This window comes from Ischnura elegans, chromosome X, assembly GCF_921293095.1.
Source record: "Ischnura elegans chromosome X, ioIscEleg1.1, whole genome shotgun sequence".
In the NCBI taxonomy this organism is placed as follows: Eukaryota; Metazoa; Arthropoda; class Insecta; order Odonata; family Coenagrionidae; genus Ischnura; species Ischnura elegans.
Window position 1 is genome coordinate 121,700,575 of NC_060259.1, and position 23,275 is coordinate 121,723,849.

The 23,275-nt window shown below is 39.7% G+C and overlaps 1 protein-coding gene across 1 annotated transcript in view; it reads left to right on the forward strand.

The window, feature by feature from the left end:
* The first annotated feature begins 15,435 nt into the window (after nucleotides 1–15,435).
* Nucleotides 15,436–23,275, forward strand: part of LOC124171300 — a 31,594-nt gene continuing 23,754 nt past the window's right edge. The window contains exon 1 of the mRNA XM_046550447.1: nucleotides 15,436–17,203. Within this exon, the coding sequence (XP_046406403.1) occupies nucleotides 15,436–17,203 (1,768 nt within the window). The remainder of the gene's footprint in view (nucleotides 17,204–23,275) is intronic.

Here is a 23,275-nt window from a genome sequence, read left to right on the forward strand (position 1 = left end):
AATGACCTTGAAAGGTCAATGTCCTTGAATGACCTTGAAAGGTCAATAACCTTGAATGACCTTGAAATGTCAATGACCTTGAATGGCCTTTAACGATAAATAGCCTTGAATGACCTTGAACGGTTAATGACATTGAATGACCTTGAAGGGTCAATGACCTTGAATGACCTTGAACGGTCAATGACTTTGAATGACCTTGAAATTCAATGATATTGAATGACCTTCAACGGTCAATGACCTTGAATGACCTTGAATTTTGAGTAGTGAATACGCGTTTGTTACAAAAATATTCTCATCAAACTCACTTTATTTTAATATTTTCATTTCGAGAGTTGAAATTGCGTTTGTAACAAGAAAATTTATATCAAACTTAATTTGTATTTTTTTCATTTCCAGTGATGACCTCGCGTTTGTAGTAAGATATACTCACTTTTTTATTACTTTCGTTTTTAAAAATGAATTCGCCTTTGTAACAAGAATATCGAAACCACTTCTTTAATTTTTTCGTTTCGAGTGGTGAATTCGCGTTTGTAACAAGAATAGTTATACCAAACTCACCTTAATTTTTTTCATTTCGAATAGTCAATTAGTGTTTGTAACAACCTTGTTATTTTTGTAATGACCTTGAATGACCTTGAAAGATCAATGACCTTGAATGAATTTGAACGGTTAATGACCTTGAATGACCTTGAAATGTCAATGACCTTGAATGACTTTCAACGGTCAATGACCTTGAATGACCTTTAAAGGTCAATGACCTTGAATGACCTTGAAAGATCAATGACCTTGAATTACCTTGAACGGTCAATGACCTTGAATGACCTTGAAAGGTCAATGACTTTGAAAACCTTGAACGGACAATGACCTTGAATGACATTGAATGATCAATAGCCCTAAGTGACTTTGAAAGGTCAATGACCTTTAATGACCTTGAGCCGTCAATGACCTTGAATGAACATGAAAGGTCAATGACATTGAATGACTTTCAACGGTCAATGACCTTGAATGACCTTGAAAGGTCAATGACCTTGAATGACCTTGAACGGTCAATGACCTTGAATGACCTTGAATGACCTTGAAATGTCAATGACCTTGAATGACCTTGAACGGTCAATGACCTTGAATGACCTTGAAAGGTCAATGACCTTGAATGACATTGAAATGTCAATGACCTTGAAGGACCTTGAACCGCCAATGACATTGAATGACCTCGACCTTGAATGAGTCATGAGTTCAAAGTCATTCAAGGTCAATGATCTTGAATGACTTTGAACGGTCAATGACTTTGAAAACCTTGAACGGACAATAACCTTGAATGACATTGAATGATCAATAGCCTTGGGTGACCTTGAAAGGTCAATGACCTTGATTGACCTTGAGCGGTCAATGACCTTGAATGACCATGAAAGGTCAATGACATTGAATGACTTTCAACGGCCAATGACCTTGAATGACCTTGAAAGGTCAATGACATTTAATGACCTTGAACGGTCAATGACCTTGAATGACCTTGAAATGTCAATGACCTTGAATGACCTTGAACGGTCAATGACCTTGAATGACCATGAAAGGCCAATGACCTTGAATGACCTTGAAATGTCAATGACCTTGAATGACCTAGAACCGTTAATGACCTTGAATGACCTTGAGCGGTCAATAGCTTTGTATGACCTTGAACGATCAATGACCTTGAATGACCTTGAACGGTCAATGACCTTTAATGACCTTGAACGGTCAATGACCTTTAATGACCTTGAAATGTCAATGACCTTGATTGACCTTGAACGGTCAATGACCTTGAATGACCATGAAAGGCCAATGACCTTGAATGACCTTGAAATGTCAATGACCTTGAAGGACCTTGAACGGTCAATGACCTTGAATGACCTCGACCTTGAATGAGTCATGAGTTCAAAGTCATTCAAGGTCCATGACCTTGAATGACTTTGAACGGTCAATGATCTTGAATGACCTTGAAAGGTCGATGACTTTGAAAACCTTGAACGGACAATGACCTTGAATGACATTGAATGATTAATAGCCTTGGGTGACCTTGAAAGGTCAATGACCTTGAATGACCTTGAACGGTCAATGACCTTGAATGACCTTGAAATGTCAATGACCTTGAATGACCTTGAACGGTCAATGACCTTGAATGACCTTGAAAGGTCAATGATCTTGAATGACCTTGAAATGTCAATGACCTTGAATGACTTTAAACCGTCAATGACCTTGAATTACCTCGACCTTGAATGAGTCATGAGTTCAAAGTTTTTCAAGGTCCATGACCTTGAATGACTTTGAACGGCCAATGACCTTGAATGACATTAAATGATCAATAGCCTTTGGTGACCTTGAAAGGTCAATGACCTTGAATGACCTTGAGCGGTCAATAGCTTTGTATGACCTAGAACAATCAATGACCTTGAATAACCTTGAAGGGTCAATGACCTTGAAAGGTCAATGACCTTGAATGACCTTGAAAGGTCAATGACCTTGATTGACTTTGAACTCATGACTCATTCAAGGTCGAGGTTATTCAAGGTCATTGACGGTTCAAAGTCATTCAAGGTCATTCAAGGTCATTGACCGTTCAAGGTCATTCAAGGTCATTGACAATCCAAGGTCATTCAAGGTCATTGACCTTTCAAGGTCATTCAAGGTCATTGACCGTTGAAAGTCATTCAATGCCATTGACCTTTCATAGTCATTCAAGGTCATTGACCTCTCAAGGTCATTCAAGGTCATTGACATTTCAAGGTCATTCAAGGTCATTGACCGTTCAAGGTCATTGACCGTTCAAGGTCATTCAAGTTTATTGACCTTTCAAGGACATTCAAGGTCATTGACCTTTCAAGGTCATTCAAGGTCATTGACCGTTGAAAGTCATACAATGTCATTGACCTTTCATGGTCATTCAAGATCATGACCTTGAATGACCTTGAAAGGTCAATGACCTTGAATGACCTTCATATGTCAATGACCTTGAATGACCCCGACCTTGATTGAGTCATGAGTTCAAAGTCATTCAAGGTCAATGACCTTGAATGACTTTGAACGGTCAATGACCTTGAATGACCTTGAAAGGTCAATGACTTTGAAAACCTTGAACGGACAATGAACTTTAATGACATTGAATGATCAATAGCTTTGGGTGACCTTGAAAGTTCAATGACCTTGAATGATCTGAGAGGTAAATAGCTTTGTATGACCTAGAACGATCAACGACCTTGAATGACCTTGAACGGTCAATTACCTTGAATGACCTTGAAAGGTCAATGACCTTGAATGACCTTGAAAGGTCAATGACCTCGAATGACCTTGAAAGGTCAATGACCTTGAATGACCTTGAAAGGTCAATGACCTAGAATGACCTTGAAAGGTCAAAGACCTCGAACGTTCATTAGCCTTGAATGACCTTGAACGGTCAATGACCTTGAATGACCTCGACCTTGAATGAGTCATGAGTTCAAAGTTATTCAAGGAATTGAATTGAATGACCATGAAAGGTCAATGACATTGAATGACTTTAAACGGTCAATGACCTTGAATGACCTTGAACGGTCAATGACCTTGAATGACCTTGAACGGTCAATGACCTTGAATGACCTTGAACGGTCAATGACCTTGAATGACCTTGAACGGTCAATGACCTTGAATGACCTTGAAAGGTCTATGACCTTGAATGACCTTGAGAGGTCAATGACCTTGAATGACCTTGAAAGGTCAATGATATTGAATGACCTTGAACGATCAATAGCCTTGAATGACCTTGAACGGTCAATGACCTTGAATGACTTTGAAAGGTCAATGACCTTGAATGACCTTGAAATGTCAATGACCTTCAATGACTTTTGTTCATGTCCTTCAGTGACCTCGCAAAGGGACAACAGGTCGTAGAATATTTTAAGCTATTAAACCATTAGAAATGAAACTTATCACCGATATCCAACCTACCCAACCCAACCCATTATATTCATATCACACTCACTTTTTTAATTTTTTCATTTCGAGTTGTTCACTCAAGTTTGTGACAAGAATATTCATATCAAACAAACTTCTTAATTTTTACATTTCGCGTGGTCAATTCGTGTTTGTAACAAGCATCTTAATATCAAACTCACATTTTTTATTTTTTTCATTTCGTGTGCAAATTCGAGTGTTTTGCAAGAATTCTTATATAAAACTCACTTTTTAATTTGTCATTTCGTGAGCTGAATTCGTGTTTCAAACATAAAAACTATATCAAACTCAATTATTTAATTTTCCATTTCGAGTAAAAGTTCGTTTTGGTAACAAGAATATTCAGATCAATCTCACTTTTTAAGTTTTGCTTTGCGAGTGTTGATTTCTTGTTTGTAGCAAGAAAAAAACATGTAATACTCACTTTTTTAATATTTTCATATGAACTCATATGAAAGACACTTTAATTTTTTTCATTTTTAGTAGTGAATTCACGTTTGTAACAAGAATATTCATATCAAACTCACCTTTTTAATTATTTTATTTTGAGTGGTGAATTCTTGTTTGTAACAAATTAACTGTCTTAATTTTTTCATTTCGAGCGGTGAATTTGTGTTTGTAACAAGAAAAACTCTATCAAATTCACATTTTGAAATTTATTAATTTTGAGTAGTGAATACGCGTTTGTTACAAAAATATTCTCATCAAACTCACTTTATTTTAATATTTTCATTTCGAGAGTTGAAAATGCGTTTGTAACAAGAAAATTAATATCATAGTTACTTTTTATTTTTTTCATTTCCAGTGATGACTTCGCGTTTATAGTAAGATACTCGCACGCTCCGCGCGCTCGTTAAGGGGCTTCGCCCCTTAAAAACCCCGGTTCCGGCTTCGCCGTCTACATTTGTGTTCGCTCGAAGACTTTTAAAGTTCGAATAATCTCACCTCAGCTAATGGCTGGCTTCGCCGGCCAAGGGGTAGGGAGGCGCCCCACTCATTCCTCGAAACGGCTTCGCCGTTCCATGCTGAAGGGCGGCTTCGCCGCCCAGGGGTTGAATGTGAGTTCAGAAGGGGACACTACAGCGGCTGCGCCGCTTGAGGGTGAGGAGCCCCCCCGCGGCTGCTCCACTTAGTCCTCATTAATGCTCTTCTCCACCGAGAGGGGTGCCCAGGGGGATTCGGGGGTTTTAATGTGTTATGCATGCGGTCACTAATCGTCCACAGTGATCACGTAGCGATGATTGTAAAGGGTAGAACAATGCGGAGTGATAGTAGCGACAAGTACCCATAGAAGAAGACTTAATGGCAAGTTTTTCATTTTTTGCGGGGGGTTCCAACGGAATTCCGGGGGTTTTATACTTGTGTTAAACCAGTGGTCACAAATCGTTCTCATAAATTCCGTGCCGATATGTCCTAGGGGTCCGGAACAGTGGTCTGAAGATTCTTTTACCTGGAGCAGCGATTTATTTTGGGAGGTTTCACGGGGTTATCGGGGGTTTTAATAGGTGGTAGGGGCACCGGTTGAATTGTGACGAAAACTATTCGGAAAGGCGACTTAAAAAATTTTTTTTCGGCGATGTTCCAGGAGGTGATCGGGGGTTTTCTGGTATTTTTTCCTGTATGGTTTACGGTGGCTCTCCCTCACCAAATATTCCGGACCTAGAGCTCAGAGGGGACGGGTAGTGCGGCGTAATGTTTTCGAGAAGTTCCCCAATAGGAGGCTAAATGACACATTTTACATTTGGGGGGGATTTCAGGGGGATACCGGGGGTTTTAAAGTGTGTACTCATGGCGGTCACCATCCGTTCACATAAGTTCCGTGGGGATGAGTCGTTGGGGGCGGTGGAATAGTCACGAAAGGTACCCAAAAAGTAGACTTATATGCAAAATTTTATTTTTTGGGGGTGGGGGGTGTATGTGGGTTTACCGGGGGTTTATAGGTTTTTACTGCCAGCGGTCATCAATCGTCCACATCAATTCCGTAGCGATGAGTGGTAAGGATTGGAAAAGCGGCGGAATTGGGACGAAAAGTACCCGAAAAGGCTACTTATATGGAAATTTTAATTTTTAGGGGGTTTCAGGGGGTTTAAAGATGACGATACTATATGGTGACATTCATTTACTGTCATGTCTAAAAGAAGTGTGCCCTATGACAACCATATTTCGAGAGAAATACAATAAAAATGCAAACCAGTCCCTGAAAAAAGTTAGTAGTGTCCGCCATTTTTAATTTTTCGCGGTTAAATCCATTAAATTATTTATCAAATGTTTATGTTTTCTGAAAGACAATGCATTGTTGTATGTAACTACAAAGTTTGAAAGAAATCGGTTACGTTGAAATAGACAAAATGTTGTGTTGATGTTTTAGAAATCGTAATTTTCGGTGATTTTCGGAATATTTTAATTTTTTTCTCAGTAACAAAGGACGATGAAAAGAATTGTTACCATAATTTCGTAAACGATATTATGAGCATATATAATAATCATTTTCGTTATCATACACCAGAAATTAAGTCGTAGGGAGCGGAAGTAATGAACATATTTTCGAAAAACCACTTTTTGGACGCCATTTTGGCTGCAATTTTCTTAAAATGAAACTAAAAGCATTACACAGTCACATGAACATGTTTATCAGCTTTTAAAAAATGCATTATTGATTCGTGTGGCACGCACGGTTCCCGCGCAGTAAAATAAAAACCGAAAGACGGTCCCCGGAAAATGCGCGATTTCGGCCATTTTGTCGACCTAGCGACGACACGTGGCGGAAACTTCCGGTTTTCGGATTTTTCCTCCGGATCATTTCGGAATCCCCGCACGCCTGCCAAATTTCAGCTCTCCAGCACTTGTAAAAGTGGTCGGGAATTTGTATCCATCAGTCAGTCACCACAAGGGCTGTATATAGATGGGACTCGCGTTTGCTCGCTAGGGGGCTCCGCCCCCTTAGAACCCCCGGATCCGGCTTCGCCGTCTATTTTTGTTGGTGTCCGAAGAGTTTTATTTACGAATAATCTGACCGCAAATGGTGAACGAAAACGAACCTATGGCTACGCCACGGTTGGCTTTTGCGTCGCAATCTTCGTAACGGCCTCGTAATGTGTAGAAGCTCTGTCCACTAACTCCAAAACACCCGTTTTCCGTCCAGGAAGAATGTTGGCACCCGCCGCGGCCGCCTTCGTAAGGACTCGGTCGGTCGAAAGTACTAGATATGCTTTGTACATCTTTTATAAATAGAAATTTATGTGATTTTTGGCAGTTTTACTTTTACCTCTATAACATAGGGAGATGGAAACAATCTGTTGCCAACATCCGGTTGAAGATATTGACAGTATATATGGTAATCATTTTCATTTTTCAACCCACGAAACTACGCCAAGGGCAATGGAACGTATTATATTTTTCCATAAAATGTATTCACAGACGAATTGTCCGCCGGCTTCGCAGAAAAACCCCTTGGATGCTCCGTTCCCAAAATTACAGGGGTCGGGAAGGGGGGTAGGGGAGGAAAACGAACCCTCTGTTACACTACGGTCTGCTTCGCCGGCATATTCTTCGGAACGGCTTCGTCGTTCCTCGAAGCTCTGTGCAAAAAGTCCTCGGGGCCGTATTTGCCGTCCAGTGAGGAAGGATAGCGCACACCGCACCAACCTTCTCCAGCACACTCCTCGGAACGGTTTGCCGTTCCTCGTAGCTCAGTCCATATAGTTCTAGGCGTGGGCTTCGACGGCCATTGGGTAAGGGTAGCACCCGCCACGTACGTTGTCGCCAGCGAACCCCTCGTGACGGCTTCGCCGTTCCTAGAAGCTCCGCTCCCAAGTTACCATTGACCAGAGGGGAAGGAAGGCCCCCCGCGGCTAAGTTTACTTTTTTCTAACTGTAATGCATAATTTCTTGTAAGTGCAAGCTTCGTAAGAAATCGGTCGTACGATCTGCGTCCATTTATAACTTAGAATCCTCTGGTTCGGCTTCGCCATCTTGGTGTTTGTCCGAAGAATGTCTATTCGAAAATTCTGACCCAAAAGTGATAGGGGCCGGCTTTGCCGGCCAGTGAGTAGAGAAGAGGACCCATGGCTGCTCCACCTCCGGCATCATCGGCAAAGTCTTCGGAACGTCATCGCCCATCCTCCTATCGCTGGCCACAAGGTCCTTCGGGGCAGTAGGGCTCGAACCCCTGGAAGCCCCTTTGCGGCCAGCTTGATCGGCTGCCTCCCTGGACCTCTTCGCCATTCCCTGCCGCGGACGGTCGGAGGGAAGAGTCACTAACCGCGACCACACCGATATTCGTTTCAGGGATGGCATCGCCGCCCAGGGGCAAGGGAATCCACCGAAGCTGCGATGCTCAGATCTCTGGACGGCTTCGCTATTCCTCGTACGGGGCACCACGCCGCCCGGATATAAAGGAGTCTAACCGCGGCCGCTACGCTCATTCCTCGTGACGGCTTCGCAGTTACTCGTTTACTGGGAACTTCGCCACCCAGGGGTTGAGTGCGCCCCCCCGGGGGTACCCCGATTAGTCCTCGTAACTGTTTCGCCGTTATTCGTTAAGAAGCGGCTCCGCCGCCCAGGGAGGGTAAAAGCCCGAAGCGGCTGTGCCGCTAGTTCTTCGGTACTCCTTCGCTGTTTCTAGTAAAGGGTGGCTTCGCCACCCGGGGGTTACTGACGCCCCCAGCTCCTACGTCAGTAAGTCCTCGTAATGGCCGTCGCCGTCTAATTTCGTGGGAGTTTGAAGAGTTTTCATACAAGTAATCTGACCGAAAAGTGCTAGTACAGAGGGGAGGGAAGCGGACCGTTGGATGTGCCACGACCGACATCGCCGGTAAACTCCTCGGAACGCCGTTCCTCGTACGTCTGTCCGCTAAGTCCCAGGGGCCGATTTTTCCGGGCAGGCGGAAAGTGTAGCGCCCGCCGCAGCCAGCTTCGCCAGCACACTCCGAAATGACGTATAGAAGTACGCGGTACAAAATGCGTGAAATAAAATATTTTGTTAATTACAATAATGTCTTGATAGTATTATACTGCGATACGTTACATTGTAAGTTATCCAAACCATAATCTTAGTGTATATACAGGCAATGAACTTTCTAGGAGCGTTAAGTATGGCTAAAGTGCTGGTATTTACATTGCGGGTTCTATCCACGATTCCAAATATAAATATACGTAAATGGAATGTGATAAGAGTTATTCATTTAATAAAAGCTGTAGAGTGATGTGGAAATTGTTGGCGTTTTTTCTCAAAAATACGTCTAAACATGACAATATGGAGAAATACTGCAATTTCTCTCGTTATGCTTACGATTCAAAAGCTTTTCGAAATGACTTACATGAAAAACGAGTAAAATAAATTGCAGAGAGCCTGAAAACATTCATTAGCTTTCCTAGTAAACTGTAACCACCCGTTTAGCATCCCAAGGTCGGGATTATGAAATTAATAGCATGCGTCCCTTCGGAAAATGGTAAAATTCAGAGATGGTTTAATTATTTTCACTGCAACAAAGTTTGACGGAAAGAAATTGTTAGGAATGCATAATGTATTGTTTTACTTCGTCTTATTGTCACAAGTACGGGGAGGGGAGCACAAAGTATTGTAAAAAGTACAAATTCTGCGTTTGAATGATGCTATGTAAATTTATCTTATGCAGATATAATACTAACGCTGCTGCGTGCATCTGTATAAGGCATTATTTTATAGGTCGTAATAAGTTCAATTCCATTCCCAAGACTGATTAACTTCAACAGATGTATTTGATTATGTAGCCTACTATTTGGCTACACGAACGCGGAATAAAGTTAACCAGAGATATCACCAGACCTGTATGTTTTATTCTTATGTATGGTTCTTCTACGTTAGGCGAGAGATGGCAATAGGAAGGCGAAAAATCGAGACAGAAAACTATCACTAGACATGTAAATTATTTTCATTAATATTATACATAAGAATAGCTATTCTGAAATATGTTTTAACTGTTACGGGATGCATGGCTTCACGAACGCAAATCAGCGTTTAACGGTTGTCACAAGGTATTTTCACCATCGTTATCCACTAAAATTTAAATCCCAAAACATGTTGAATACTGTTACGCGAGAGAGGGCATCATTAAGGAAAAACAACGTTAGACGGAACCCGCAACCACTCACTAAAGATTTGTTCACAAAATTTTTCCACTGAAATTTTCTTTCAACAAAACATTCAACACTGCTACGCGGGAGATTGTACTAGGAAGGCAAAGGAAAGTACATGCGTGCGACAACAAGGAGGGTTATTTTTCTACAACATTAACAATAAAAATTATAGTTCAAACCATTTTCATCACCGCAGCGCGAAATATTGTGGTCTAAATTGGTCGTTTGGGGTTTCTGTTATATAGTAATGCGTGGAATAAAATGCTGTTATTCTGGTCGGAACAACAAAAGAGTGTATATTGCATTGAAATCAGTGTGTAATTTACCTACTTAAGTTTAATTAAGTTATTAAAACTCACCACGAAAAGTTACATCGCTACTTCAAAGTCGCTTTCACTTCCACTCCATGGTAAAAATCGAGCGCTAGCCTGAGCGTATAGGTGGCGTCAACGGAGAACTCCATACGTTTCGTGTGGCTTAATTGATAATCTGTTCACTCTCCGAAATTCCTGTACCCCAAACACTCTTCCCTAACTCCTACGCGTGAGTGCACGGGGAGTACCTTTCAGCACCGCTTACGCTTTCCAGACTGGCCCTTTTGCATTGTTGCTATGAAGTAAGGCGTGGTATAAATAAATAAACAGTTATTCCAGACGGAACAACAATAGAGTGCAAATTGCATTAAGCCGTGTCCCAACTCGTTAGCCATTAGGCATCATGTATTTAGCCAGCCAGATTCTGGGCAGCCAACCACAAGGGAGCATGAATTGGGACATCCTTACGGAGGTGCTGCCATCTACTGGGCACTAGGCCAATGCAAAACAAGAGATAATCGGAATGATTTGAACAAATGATGAACAAAACCCACCCTAAATTGTTAAAATGTGATTTTGAGTATTAGATGTCGGAGAAGAGTATTTAATCATAATTTTAGTATCTTAGACAACCTTTTTGTAATAGTAAAGTAGGGGTATACTTTCAAATTCGTATTTTTAGTTCCGTATGGTTTTGTTAAAGAGGTTTTAGCTAAGTTTGTGGCGAAATGTTAACGTATATCCCTTATAATTGGTTTGTAATATTTAAATCGTCTCTCAACCAAGTACTTTTTTGAATTCCTTACATTTTAGCAATTTAATTTTTAGTTTTGTATTATTAGAACAGGTCTATTTAGTCTATTCAAACGGTTACCGTCTGATTTGGGATTTATTTTCAAAATTTATTTAGAGTATGGTTTACGTACATAAATCAGGTTTCGGTATCATCTTTTAATCACCATACATTTTAATTTTTGTTACTTATTCCGATTCCAATTTCGGGACTTTGTCCAATAACATATAATAATAATTGTTTATTCTTACGGGTGTTAACCTAACGTACAAAAAGTGTTTAATAAGAATTTAGACATAGTGTTACATAATTAAGAATATATTAGAAGCATATAAACATCAATAAGCATTATTTAACACGTTAGAAAAGTAAACGGTAGCAAAAGATAACATGTGATCGGTATAAAAAGTTATAATAAAATAACATATACATACACAAGAAGCATATAAACATTAATAAGCATTAAAATTAACGCCGCCTTCTCTTTAACTAATTTCTCCGTAATTCTTACACTTCCATTAACGCAATTTCATTATTATAAACAAAATAAAAATTAATAATTATTCGAACAAGTCTCAAAATATCAACACTACTTGCAAACAAGTACTATCCCTGGTTACAGCCATGATGCCCTTTCTCCTGAAGACGCTTTGCACGCTTTGAATCATGGGAAAAGTGGGGCGAAGGATGCACTCCTCGATGCCTAAATCTGGCGGCCGCGTTAGCTGCCTAAATTCCCTCCCTTATGCTGGCTAACGAGTTGGGACATCCTTCCAAGATGGCGTCATGGCTAAATCCTGGAATTGGCATAGCCAAATGGCCAATTGGGACACGGCTTTAAATTCAGTGTGTTATAGAACTCTTTTATTTTAATTGAGTGGTTAAAACTCCCCTGAGTAAAAATTAGGAGATTGTATCGAAAATAATAGATAGTTGCATTCATATCTTTCCTTGTACAGTACAGCTTTCGATCTAATCTTTCATTTGCCGAGATTAGCCATATTCATTAATTGCATGATTGGTGGTAGGGGCGCAGCTAGAAATTAAGGCAAAGGGGGGGGGGGGTTACAGGATCAACTAATACTGGGGGATTTGGAGGTATTGCATGCCCGCCAGGGTAAGCGGGAGGTGCAGAGGCCTTCCGGCTGCCTTTGCCGAAAAAAATTAAGGTAAATGGTTGGAAATGGTGATTTTTACGGCCTTCTGAGGGATATTTTCTTATTTATCACACTATTCTATAAGCAATATTAATCCAATTAAGTAAAATAGATAAAACTTAAACATTTCTGTGAGCTCCTGGGTGGGGGATGTTATCCCCCAAAACCACCTTGCTGCGCCACTGATCGGTGGCACTCCTTGGCAGTGGTATACTGCACTTAATATGCATAAAATAGTATTAGGTACAGTAGTCCAAATTGATTCTATAGTGATTATTGGAAAGGGTAGGGCAATGCAGCGTAATGGCGTCGACAAGTACCGTTAAAAGAAGACCTAATGGCAAATTTTATATTTATGGGGGGTTTCAACGGAATACCGGGGGTTTTATATTCGTGATCAACCAGTGGTCACCAATCGTTCTCTAATATTCCGTGCCGATAAGTCGTAGGGGTCTGGAACAGTGGGGGAATTCTGACGATAAATACCGAAATAGGCGAGCTTTCAGAAAATAATCTTTTTGGGAAATTTCACGGGGTTATCGGGGGTTTTAATAATTCGAAGGTTTGAGAAATATGGGCTGAATGGTGACGAAAACTACCCGGAAAGGCGGCCTTAAAAGTTGTATTTTTCTGGGAGGTTCCGGAAGGTGATCGAGAGTTTTCAGGTTTTTTTCCCCCGCATGGTTAACGGTGGCCCGGAATTAGCAAATATTCCATATCTAGAGCTGTGAGGGGACGGGCAATGCGGCGTAATGTCGGCCAGAATGTCCCAAAAAATAAATGAAATATTTGTTATCCTAAACCTGATATTACGTCGCGGGGTTAGGGAGTTATGAAATTGTTCCAGTAAAGAAGAGTTGATTGGTTTCTTATTGACCTTCTTGGGCTCATGAGTCCCTGGAATGTGCCATGAGTCATTTCCATAAGAAATACATGTAAATTTAGATTTTAATGCCTGCGGACGTTTTTGCTTTTGCATATTTAAATTCGTGATAATGGTCACATTAAGTTAAGACACATATCATTCGAAAGAAAAAGAATTGCAATTTCTTATTCCTGCAGTTCCATTTCGTTTTATACCTGATTTACACTGAATTTAGAAATAAACATCCAAAAAATGTTCAATTTTAGCGTGTTTCGCTTACTGTCCCCTTGGCGACCGTCAATATTGTTTATGCCGTTTGAAATATCTTTCTATCACACTAAATTATAAATGGCATGTTCCAAGGAGATATATTACTACCACGAATCCCTATTATTCCGACAGATGTGCCAATTGAATACATACGGGTTCAATTTCTAATTAGATTGGCAATCGCAATGACAATAAATAAGACTAAAGTATGTCCTTTTTTGGCTTAGATATTGGAAAACTTAGTTTTTCACACAGACACAATTTTGCGTGACAGGTTTTATCGCATGGTAAACCATTCAGTTTGTTTGTGTTGGCTGAGGATGGATTTACTATAAATATCGTACATTTCATCGCAGTAATAGACAAAAAATTGGGGCAGGTACGGTTTATATGGTAGGAGAAAATGACACCTACTGATATAACTTCATATCGATATATCTTGATAAGAGGATGTAGTTCTGCATTGAATTCAGTGTGTTATTTAACTCTTGTATTTTAATTGAGTGATTAAAATTCCCCTAACAACCCTTAAGCATATGTAAGGAGAATGTATTCAAAACAGTAAATAGTTGCATTCACAGGGGCGGATGCAGGATTTCTTCCTGGGGGGAGGCACAAGCAAGGTCGTATCCAGGATTTTGTTCCGGGGGTCATGAGGATACCTCGTAATACAAAATGAACGCAATGATATTGGGACCGTATAAAAAATCTTGCATATTTTTAAGAGTCTGAGGGGGGGGGGGCACGTGCCCTCATGGCCCCTAGATCCGCCTATGTGCATTCATATCTTTCCTTGTACAGTATAGCTTTCGATCCTATCTTTCCTTTGCCGAGATTCGCCATATTCATTAACCGCATAATTGGTGGTACTCCTTGGCAGTGGTATAATACACCAAATCTGCGTACATCAGTATGGACACTGCAGAGGACAGGGCTATTTCCCTCTCAGTAGGTGTCTTTGGGGAGGAAGACGCAAAAAAGTTGAGGGTGTACCCCAGGAAAGAAAGGAAAGATGGTTGATTCATGTTACATTGACCTTCCTCACAGTTGCCAAAGGTATTGATCCGTGAAATTAACCTCAACTTCAACACGTGATAATGAATTTACTTAGATCTCAATATTGGCATATCATATTCAACATTCAATGGAATGCATATTATAAAAATTAATAAGAAGCCGAATGGAAGAGTGAAGTCGGCTAACGGTTGGAGGTAAGGAATCCATATTATTCCGACAGATATGTCAGTTGAATACTATCGGGTTCAATTTTCAATTAGATAGGCATTCGCAATGACAATGAATAAGACCAAAGTATGTCTGATCGTGGCTTAGATATTGGAAAACCATGTTTTTTTTACAACGAAAGAATTTTACGTGACATCTTTTACCGCGTGGGTAAACCATCCAGTTTGTGTGTGTTGCCTGAAGATGGACTTACTATAAATATCATACACTTCATCAAACTAAAAGACAAAAATTTCGGGCAGGTACGGATAACATGATAGGAGAAAATGACACTTATCGATATAATTTCATATCGACATATCCTGAAGAGGGGATGTAGTTCTGCAAAATATTTTATTCGTATGAATAGTAAGTAACCTTCTAGCATACCTTTTTAAGTCTTATCCCAGCAGCTATAGTAAAAGGTCTGCGAAAGGGATATATAAAATGTTCAACTTTATCGATCACAACTTCAACTGTAGCAACTGCATTAGTTGTATTTACCTTTTATCTTTTTTTTACCTTATTTTTATCTACCGGTAAAAGTTGCAGTCCTTTATCTAATTAAATATAAAAGATATAAGGGAAATATAAAACCAGGATTTTCTAATCGATTTTTCTTGCAGGGAAATGGATCAAGTGGAATGTCCATCATTGCTAAATGTGACCTCTATGGTAAGGATCATGTCCTTATATTTTTATAAATCTTTGATAAATCTTGATTAATAAAAGATGGCCGCCGGAATCCACCCACGCACTCCTAGGTCTAGTATAATAGTGGTGTTTTCAGTGGTAATTCTCTCTTTTGTGGTGCTCTCAGTGTGTGTATCGTCTTGTGTACCCAGCCCATTCCCGTATATTTCCGAAACGATTGGTTTTTCCAACAACTGTGTCAGATATGGTGATTTTCATTTCAACGCTTTCTACGCATGTGGCTTCAACGTCCGCCATCTCCAACTACGCCGGCAGCCGCTGGGCCGCCCGCCGAGACGACGCTCCCGTCGGGCTGCCTTGAGTAAGTCATTCTCTGTGTGGAACTTACTCGCCCTGCTTGTTCTCTTAGCCGGGGACGTCAGCCTCAACCCTGGCCCTGATATTCAATTATATTACCAGAACGTTCGGAGTCTTCAGAACAAACTCTCCATACTTTCCTCCCACTATTCCGACCTCTGCTTTTTTGACGTGATAGCCCTGTGTGAAACCTGGCTCAGCGATAGAGTGGGCGATAGTGAATTGGAATTAGCACACAGTCACCAGTTATTTCGACGTGATCGGTGCTCTCGTGGTGGGGGTGTACTTTTGGCGATTAACTCCACCATTCCGGCCACTCGACGTTTCGATCTCGAAACTGAGTGCGAAATAGTGTGGGTAGAAATTCGGCTTGAGGATGGTTGTGGAATCCGGAAGAAAAAACTCTTCATTGGTTGCTTCTATCGTCCCCCTTCAAGTGATGTATCAGTGTTAGAGGCATGCCTCGAGTCGGTCCTCCGCGTTCACACCCATGGTGACCTAATCCTACTTGGGGATTTCAACCTCCCGATCACATGGAGTTCCCAGACTAGTGGCATCAGTGCCGACAACAATGGCACGTTTCTTATAGATCATTTTATAGACGGCATGGGCCTTTTCCAGTGCAACCCTTTCCCCACCAGAAATTTGGCAACCTTGGATCTCATCCTTTCCTCATTCAGTGTAAACTCTCCCACCACATGCAGGAATATTTTCAACTCCGACCACTCCTCGCTCGAGTTCTCATTGCCCATGTCCCTCCCCCACCGCAATTCTGCCCAAACTTCGCCACCAGCGCGGTCAGTGAAATCTTGGAAGAAGGCCGACTGGGAAGCCATCAACTACACCCTCTCCCTCCTGCCCTGGGGTCTCCTGGAGAGCGGGTCCCCGGAGGACGCTATGGAAGTATTTTATGACTTTGTGCACGGTGTCACCAATGACTTCGTTCCCTCCCGAAGAATATCGAAGAAAAAACCCATGTGGCTCACAGCTGAAACCTCCCGAGTTCTTCAAAACAAAAGAGCTGCTTGGAAGCTTTGGAAGTCTTTTCCCAATCCCCACACATATGCCTCATTTTCTTCCCTTCGTAGAGTGTCGCGGAACCTCTTACGCCGCGATTACAGTAATAGCATCAAATCAATTACAGATGACATGGCTTCTAACCCTAAACGCTTCTGGTCATTATTTAACTCGAAACGGAAATCAACCCGAATACCAACCATCGTTAAATCAGGCCAAGAGTCTTTCTCGGGGGTTGAGCGACCTTCGGCTTTCAACAAATACTTTTCCTCAAACTTCACCCCTCCCACTCCACAGTTCGAACTTCCAACACTTAATCCGGTTTGCTCTCACTCACTTACCGTGGTCTCTGTTACGCCTGAGGAGACTCTACGCCTCCTTGAATCTTTGCCTTCCAACAAAGCCACTGGAGCCGACGGCCTCGGATCACTCTTTCTGCACCGAACAGCTGATACTCTCCACATCCCCCTCTGTAAATTGTTCAATCGATTCTTTTCAGCGGGATCATTTCCTTCAACTTGGAAAACAGCACTTGTAACTCCCATTTTAAAATCCGGCAAAAAAGATGATGTAAGTAACTATCGTCCTGTGTCTATCCTCCCTATTCTTTCTATTTTATTCGAACGTGTTATTCATGACCGACTTCTATCATTTACTATCGCTTACATCTCACCCCAGCAGCATGGCTTCCTTCCTGCTAGCTCCACTGTTACGAACCTATCTATCCTACATCAGCATATCACCGCTGCTTTCGAAGCCTCTTCTCAACTAGACGTTTGCTACATTGACTTTGCTAAAGCTTTCGACTCCGTCAACCACACCCTTCTTATCCACAAACTGTCTCATCGCTACAATATCCACGGCTCTTTCCTATCTATACTATCGAATTTCCTAACCGACCGCACTCAGCGAGTTGTTCTTGACGGAGCGTCTTCTCCGAGCATCCCCATCCTTTCAGGTGTCCCCCAAGGCAGCGTTCTCGGACCTCTTCTCTTTTCCCTTTTCGTTGACGATATTACGAGCTGTGCACTTACTAACGCATGCGGAATTCTCCTCTTTGCAGACGACTGCAAAATATTCAAAAGAGTTGAGAATACTTCTGACTCTCAGTCTTTGCAGTCTTCCCTTCATTCCCTCGAGGCTTGGTGCCTTCAGTGGCAACTCAAAATTAATACAAGCAAATCAAAATACATACCTTTTTCTTTAAAACGCACCCCCACTCCTCATAAATATACTATTTTTAATGGAATTGTTCCGATTGCTTCCTCCATCAATGACCTGGGTGTTACTTTCGACCCCAAACTAACTTTTCTTCCGCACCTTAACAAAATGAAATCCAAGGCCATGTCAGTTGTAGGAGTTCTTTATCGACTCACTTCTGTTACCGATCCAATCGCCATGAGAGCTATTTTCACCGGTTGCGTTCTCCCAATCCTCGAGTACTGCTCCGTCATTTACTCCACTGCCAGCCCCTCCAACCTTAAAACTCTTGAACGCCCAGTTAATTTCTTTATTTCAGTAGTCCGACACCGTGTTCCTCACCTCCGTAATTCTTCTCGCTCTGAAGTAATGTCTGCCCTATCATTGGTCCCACTATCCTCCCGTAGGAATTTCCATGATATTTCCTTCATTTACAATGCCTTAAATGGCAAGTTCCGATCCTCAGATATGATGCCTTTCTTTTCACTCCACATTCCCTCTCGCTCCTTCCGTAATAACCACCTACTACACCAACCTAAATTCCGTCTTTCTCTCTCTCAGAGATCACTTTTTTACAGACTCCCTACCTCTTTCAATGCCATTTCGAGTACTCACCCTTCCCTGGATCTTTCAATGCCCATCAGGTCATTCAAGAGGCAGCTTCGAAAAGCCATCTACTGAATCCATTTTTTTTCATTTTTTTTTTCTTTTTTATATCCTTTGTATATATTTTTTTTTTATAGTTTACATTTGTTAAAGCTGCAGATTTTATGTTTTGTATTCAATGTAAAGGCCATTTTGGCTGTGTTTGGATAATTTAATAAATAAATAAATAAATAAATAAATAAAAATCTCGCGAAAGAGGAAACTTGTATGAAACGATTTTGATATATCCCCATTTACTTTACATTGAAAATATATTTCGGCATTAACATAAACCAAGGTTGCCATGGAGACCAAAATATAACAAAAATCTTATATCACCATTCACGTTCAACCCTAAAAATTTCAAACTGGTACTCTCAATAACAATGGAGAAAATTAGACCTATCGATATTATTTCATTTCGATATATCTTCATTAGGAATCATTACTCATCAAAATAATTTACATGTACGTATAAAACGTTGCTGTCTTAGCAAATAATTAAAAATTGCATCCCCGTAACTATGTAAATAAGTCTGAAAAAGGCATATATCGAATGCACCCTTGGATCGATTATATCTTCGCTTCTAATTATTCGATCCGCTTGATTTAACTTTTGCCAGATTGAGCACGTCAACTTTAGTATTAAATTTGAATTTCGTAATCATACCTTGACTAACGAAAAAGTTATTAGCGAATAAAGCGTATCCAAGGAGATTGGTATCGATATAACTCTCACATGAATCGATCGAGTGGAATGGTTATCATTTCAAAAGTTGTCTTTTTTGATAATAGTATTACCCTGAAAATTTCATTCCTCTAACTTGAACGGTTGCCAAGTTATTCAAGATCGTGTGCTTCACAAAATAATGGCGACAATGATTTTCTCACGTGCAGGATATTTTTCGGAATTTTATTATGAATTAACCAAGAGGGTTATCGGAAAAACAGGGTAGGGCGTGAGGGTACGGAGTACCCTCTAAGGGTTTTCACGGAGATTCCAAATTTTCATATGCCGAAGTCTCAAAGCCGAAATCCGAAATTAAATATTCGTCTCCTCGACAATGGAAAATCGAAAATCGTTTATTCCTCGGAATTCTTTCGACTTGTGAATATTCCAAGATAGCCAAAAAATCAAGCAAAAAATCTAGTATCTTGCGTTTCAAGGAATTTGTCCTACGATTATTGCAAGTTGGTCAAAAAAAATTCCAAAGATAGGCCCGTAAGAAAAGCATAGGAAATTTTCAAAAAATCATAAAAAATACTTTTTATCAAAATATCGCAATAACAATCAATCAAAAAATTGACCAAAAAATCTAGTTTTTGTCACAGGAATCTCATCTCCCTGAAACATTAACAAATACGCAATAATTGGGAAAAAGTTTTAGTCCCATAAGGCTCCCATGTTAATTCAAGTCGATATATCTCGAAAACTAATCAACTTTTTCGAGTTTTAGGAATTTTCCTCCCGATGAATATTTTTTCTCCACCGGTGCAACAAATTTCAGCTCTCTAGCTCTTCTGGAAGTGGTCGGGAAGTAGTAAACATGAGTGAGTGAGTGGTTACACATGCGATGTTATATATAAGGAGAAGATACTCACTTATTTATTACTTTCGTTTTTAAAAATGAATTCGCCTTTGTAACAAAATATCGATATAACTTCTTTAATTTTTTCGTTTCGAGTGGTGAATTCGCGTTTGTAACAAAAATAGTAATACCAAACTTACCTTAATATTTTTATTTGGAGTGGTCAATTAGTGTCTGTAACAAGAAAAACCATATCATACTAACTTTTTTAATGTTTTCATTTTGAGAAATGAATTTGCGTTTGTAATAGGAATATTAATTCAATTTCACTTTTTAAATTCTTTCAATTCGAGTGGTGTATTTGCGTTTGTAACAAAAATATTCATATCAATCTCACTTTTTTAATTTTTTCATTTCGAGTGTTGAATTCGTGTTTCTAAGAAGAACATTCATATAAAACTGACATTTTTCATTCTATCATTTCCGGTAGAGAACTAGCGTTTATTAGTAAGAATATTTATACCAAACTAACCTTTTATTATTTTTTAATTTAATTTTTTAAATGACCTTGAACGGTCAATAACATTCAATGACCTTACCCGGTCAATGATCTTGAAGGACCTTGAAGAGTCAATGACTTTGAATTACCTTGAACGGTCAATGACCTTGAATGACCTTGAACGGCCAATGACCTTGAATGACCTTGAGCGGTCAATGACCTTGAATGACCATGAAAGGTCAATGACATTGAATGACTTTCAACGGTCAATGACCTTGAATGACCTTGAAAGGTCAATGACCTTTCAAGGTCATTCAAGGTCATTGACCGTTCAAGGTCATTCAAGGTCATTGACCTTTCAAGGTCATTCAAGGTCATTGACCTTTCAAGGTCATTTAAAGTAATTGACCTTTCAAGGTCATTCAAGGTCATTGGCCGTTCAAGGTCATTCAAGGTCATTGACCGTTCAAGGTCATTGACCGTTCAAGGTCATTCAAGTTCATTGACCTTTCAAGGTCATTCAAGGTCATTGACCTTTCAAGGTCATTCAAGGTCATTGACCGTTGAAAGTCATTCAATGTCATTGACCTTTCATGGTCATTCAAGGTCATTGACCGCTCAAGGTCATTCAAGGTCATGACCTTGAATGACCTTGAAAGGTCAATGACCTTGAATGACCTTCATATGTCAATGACCTTGAATGACTTTGAAATATCAATGACCTTGAATGACCCCGACCTTGATTGAGTCATGAGTTCAAAGTCATTCAAGGTCAATGACCTTGAATGACTTTGAACGGTCAATGACCTTGAAAGGTCAATGACCTTGAAAACCTTGAACGGACAATGAACTTTAATGACATTGAATGATCAATAGCTTTGGGTGACCTTGAAAGTTCAATGACCTTGAATGATCTGAGATTTAAATAGCTTTGTATGACCTAGAACTATCAACGACCTTGAATGACCTTGAACGGTCAATTACCTTGAATGACCTTGAAAGGTCAATGACCTTGAATGACCTTGAAAGGTCAATGACCTCGAATGACCTTGAAAGGTCAATGACCTCGAATGACCTTGAAAGGTCAATGACCTTGAATGACCTTGAAAGGTCAATGACCTAGAATGACCTTGAAAGGTCAATGACCTCGAACGTTCATTTGCCTTAATGACCTTGAACGGTCAATGACCTTGAATGACCTTGAACGGTCAATGACCTTGAATGACCTTGAACGGTCAATGACCTTGAATAACCTTTAACGGTCAATGACCTTGAATGACCTTGAAATGTCAAGAACCTTGAATGACCTTGAGAGGTCAATGACCTTGAATGACCTTGAAAGGTCAATGACATTGAATGACCTTGAACGATCAATAGCCTTGAATGACCTTGAACGGTCAATGACCTTGAATTACCTTGAAAGGTCAATGACCTTGAATGACCTTGAGATGTCAATGACCTTCAATGACTTTTGTTCATGTCCATCAGTGACCTCGCAAAGGGACAACAGGTCGTAGAATATTTTAAGCTATTAAAGCATTAAAAATGAAACGTATCACCGATATCCAACCAACCCAACCCAACCCATTATATTCATATCACACTCACTTTTTTAATTTTTTCATTTCGAGTTGTTCACTCAAGTTTGTGACAAGAATATTCATATCAAACAAACTTCTTAATTTTTACATTTCGCGTGGTCAATTCGTGTTTGTAACAAGAATCTTAATATCAAACTCACATTTTAAATTTTTTCATTTCGTGTGCAAATTCGAGTGTTTTGCAAGAATTCTTATATAAAACTCACTTTTTAATTTGTCATTTCGTGAGGTGAATTCGTGTTTCAAACATAAAAACTATATCAAACTCAATTATTTAATTTTCCATTTCGAGTAAAAGTTCGTTTTGGTAACAAGAATATTCAGATCAATCTCACTTTTTAAGTTTTGCTTTGCGAGTGTTGATTTCTTGTTTGTAGCAAGAAAAAAACATGTAATACTCACTTTTTTAATATTTTCATATGAACTCATATGAAAGACACTTTAATTTTTTTCATTTTTAGTAGTGAATTCACGTTTGTAACAAGAATATTCATATCAAACTCACCTTTTTAATTATTTTATTTTGAGTGGTGAATACTTGTTTGTAACAAATTAACTGTCTTAATTTTTTCATTTCGAGCGGTGAATTTGTGTTTGTAACAAGAAAAACTCTATCAAATTCACATTTTGAAATTTATTAATTTTGAGTAGTGAATACGCGTTTGTTACAAAAATATTTTCATCAAACTCACTATATTTTAATATTTTCATTTCGAGAGTTGAAATTGCGTTTGTAACAAGAAAATTAAGATCAAAGTTACTTTTTATTTTTTTCATTTCCAGTGATGACTTCGCGTTTATAGTAAGATATACTCACTTATTTATTACTTTCGTTTTTAAAAATGAATTCGCCTTTGTAACAAAATATCGATATAACTTCTTTAATTTTTTCGTTTTGAGTGGTGAATTCGCGTTTGTAACAAAAATAGTTATACCAAACTTACCTTAATATTTTTATTTGGAGTGGTCAATTAGTGTCTGTAACAAGAAAAACCATATCATACTCACTTTTTTAATGTTTTCATTTTGAGAAATGAATTTGCGTTTGTAATAGGAATATTAATTCAATT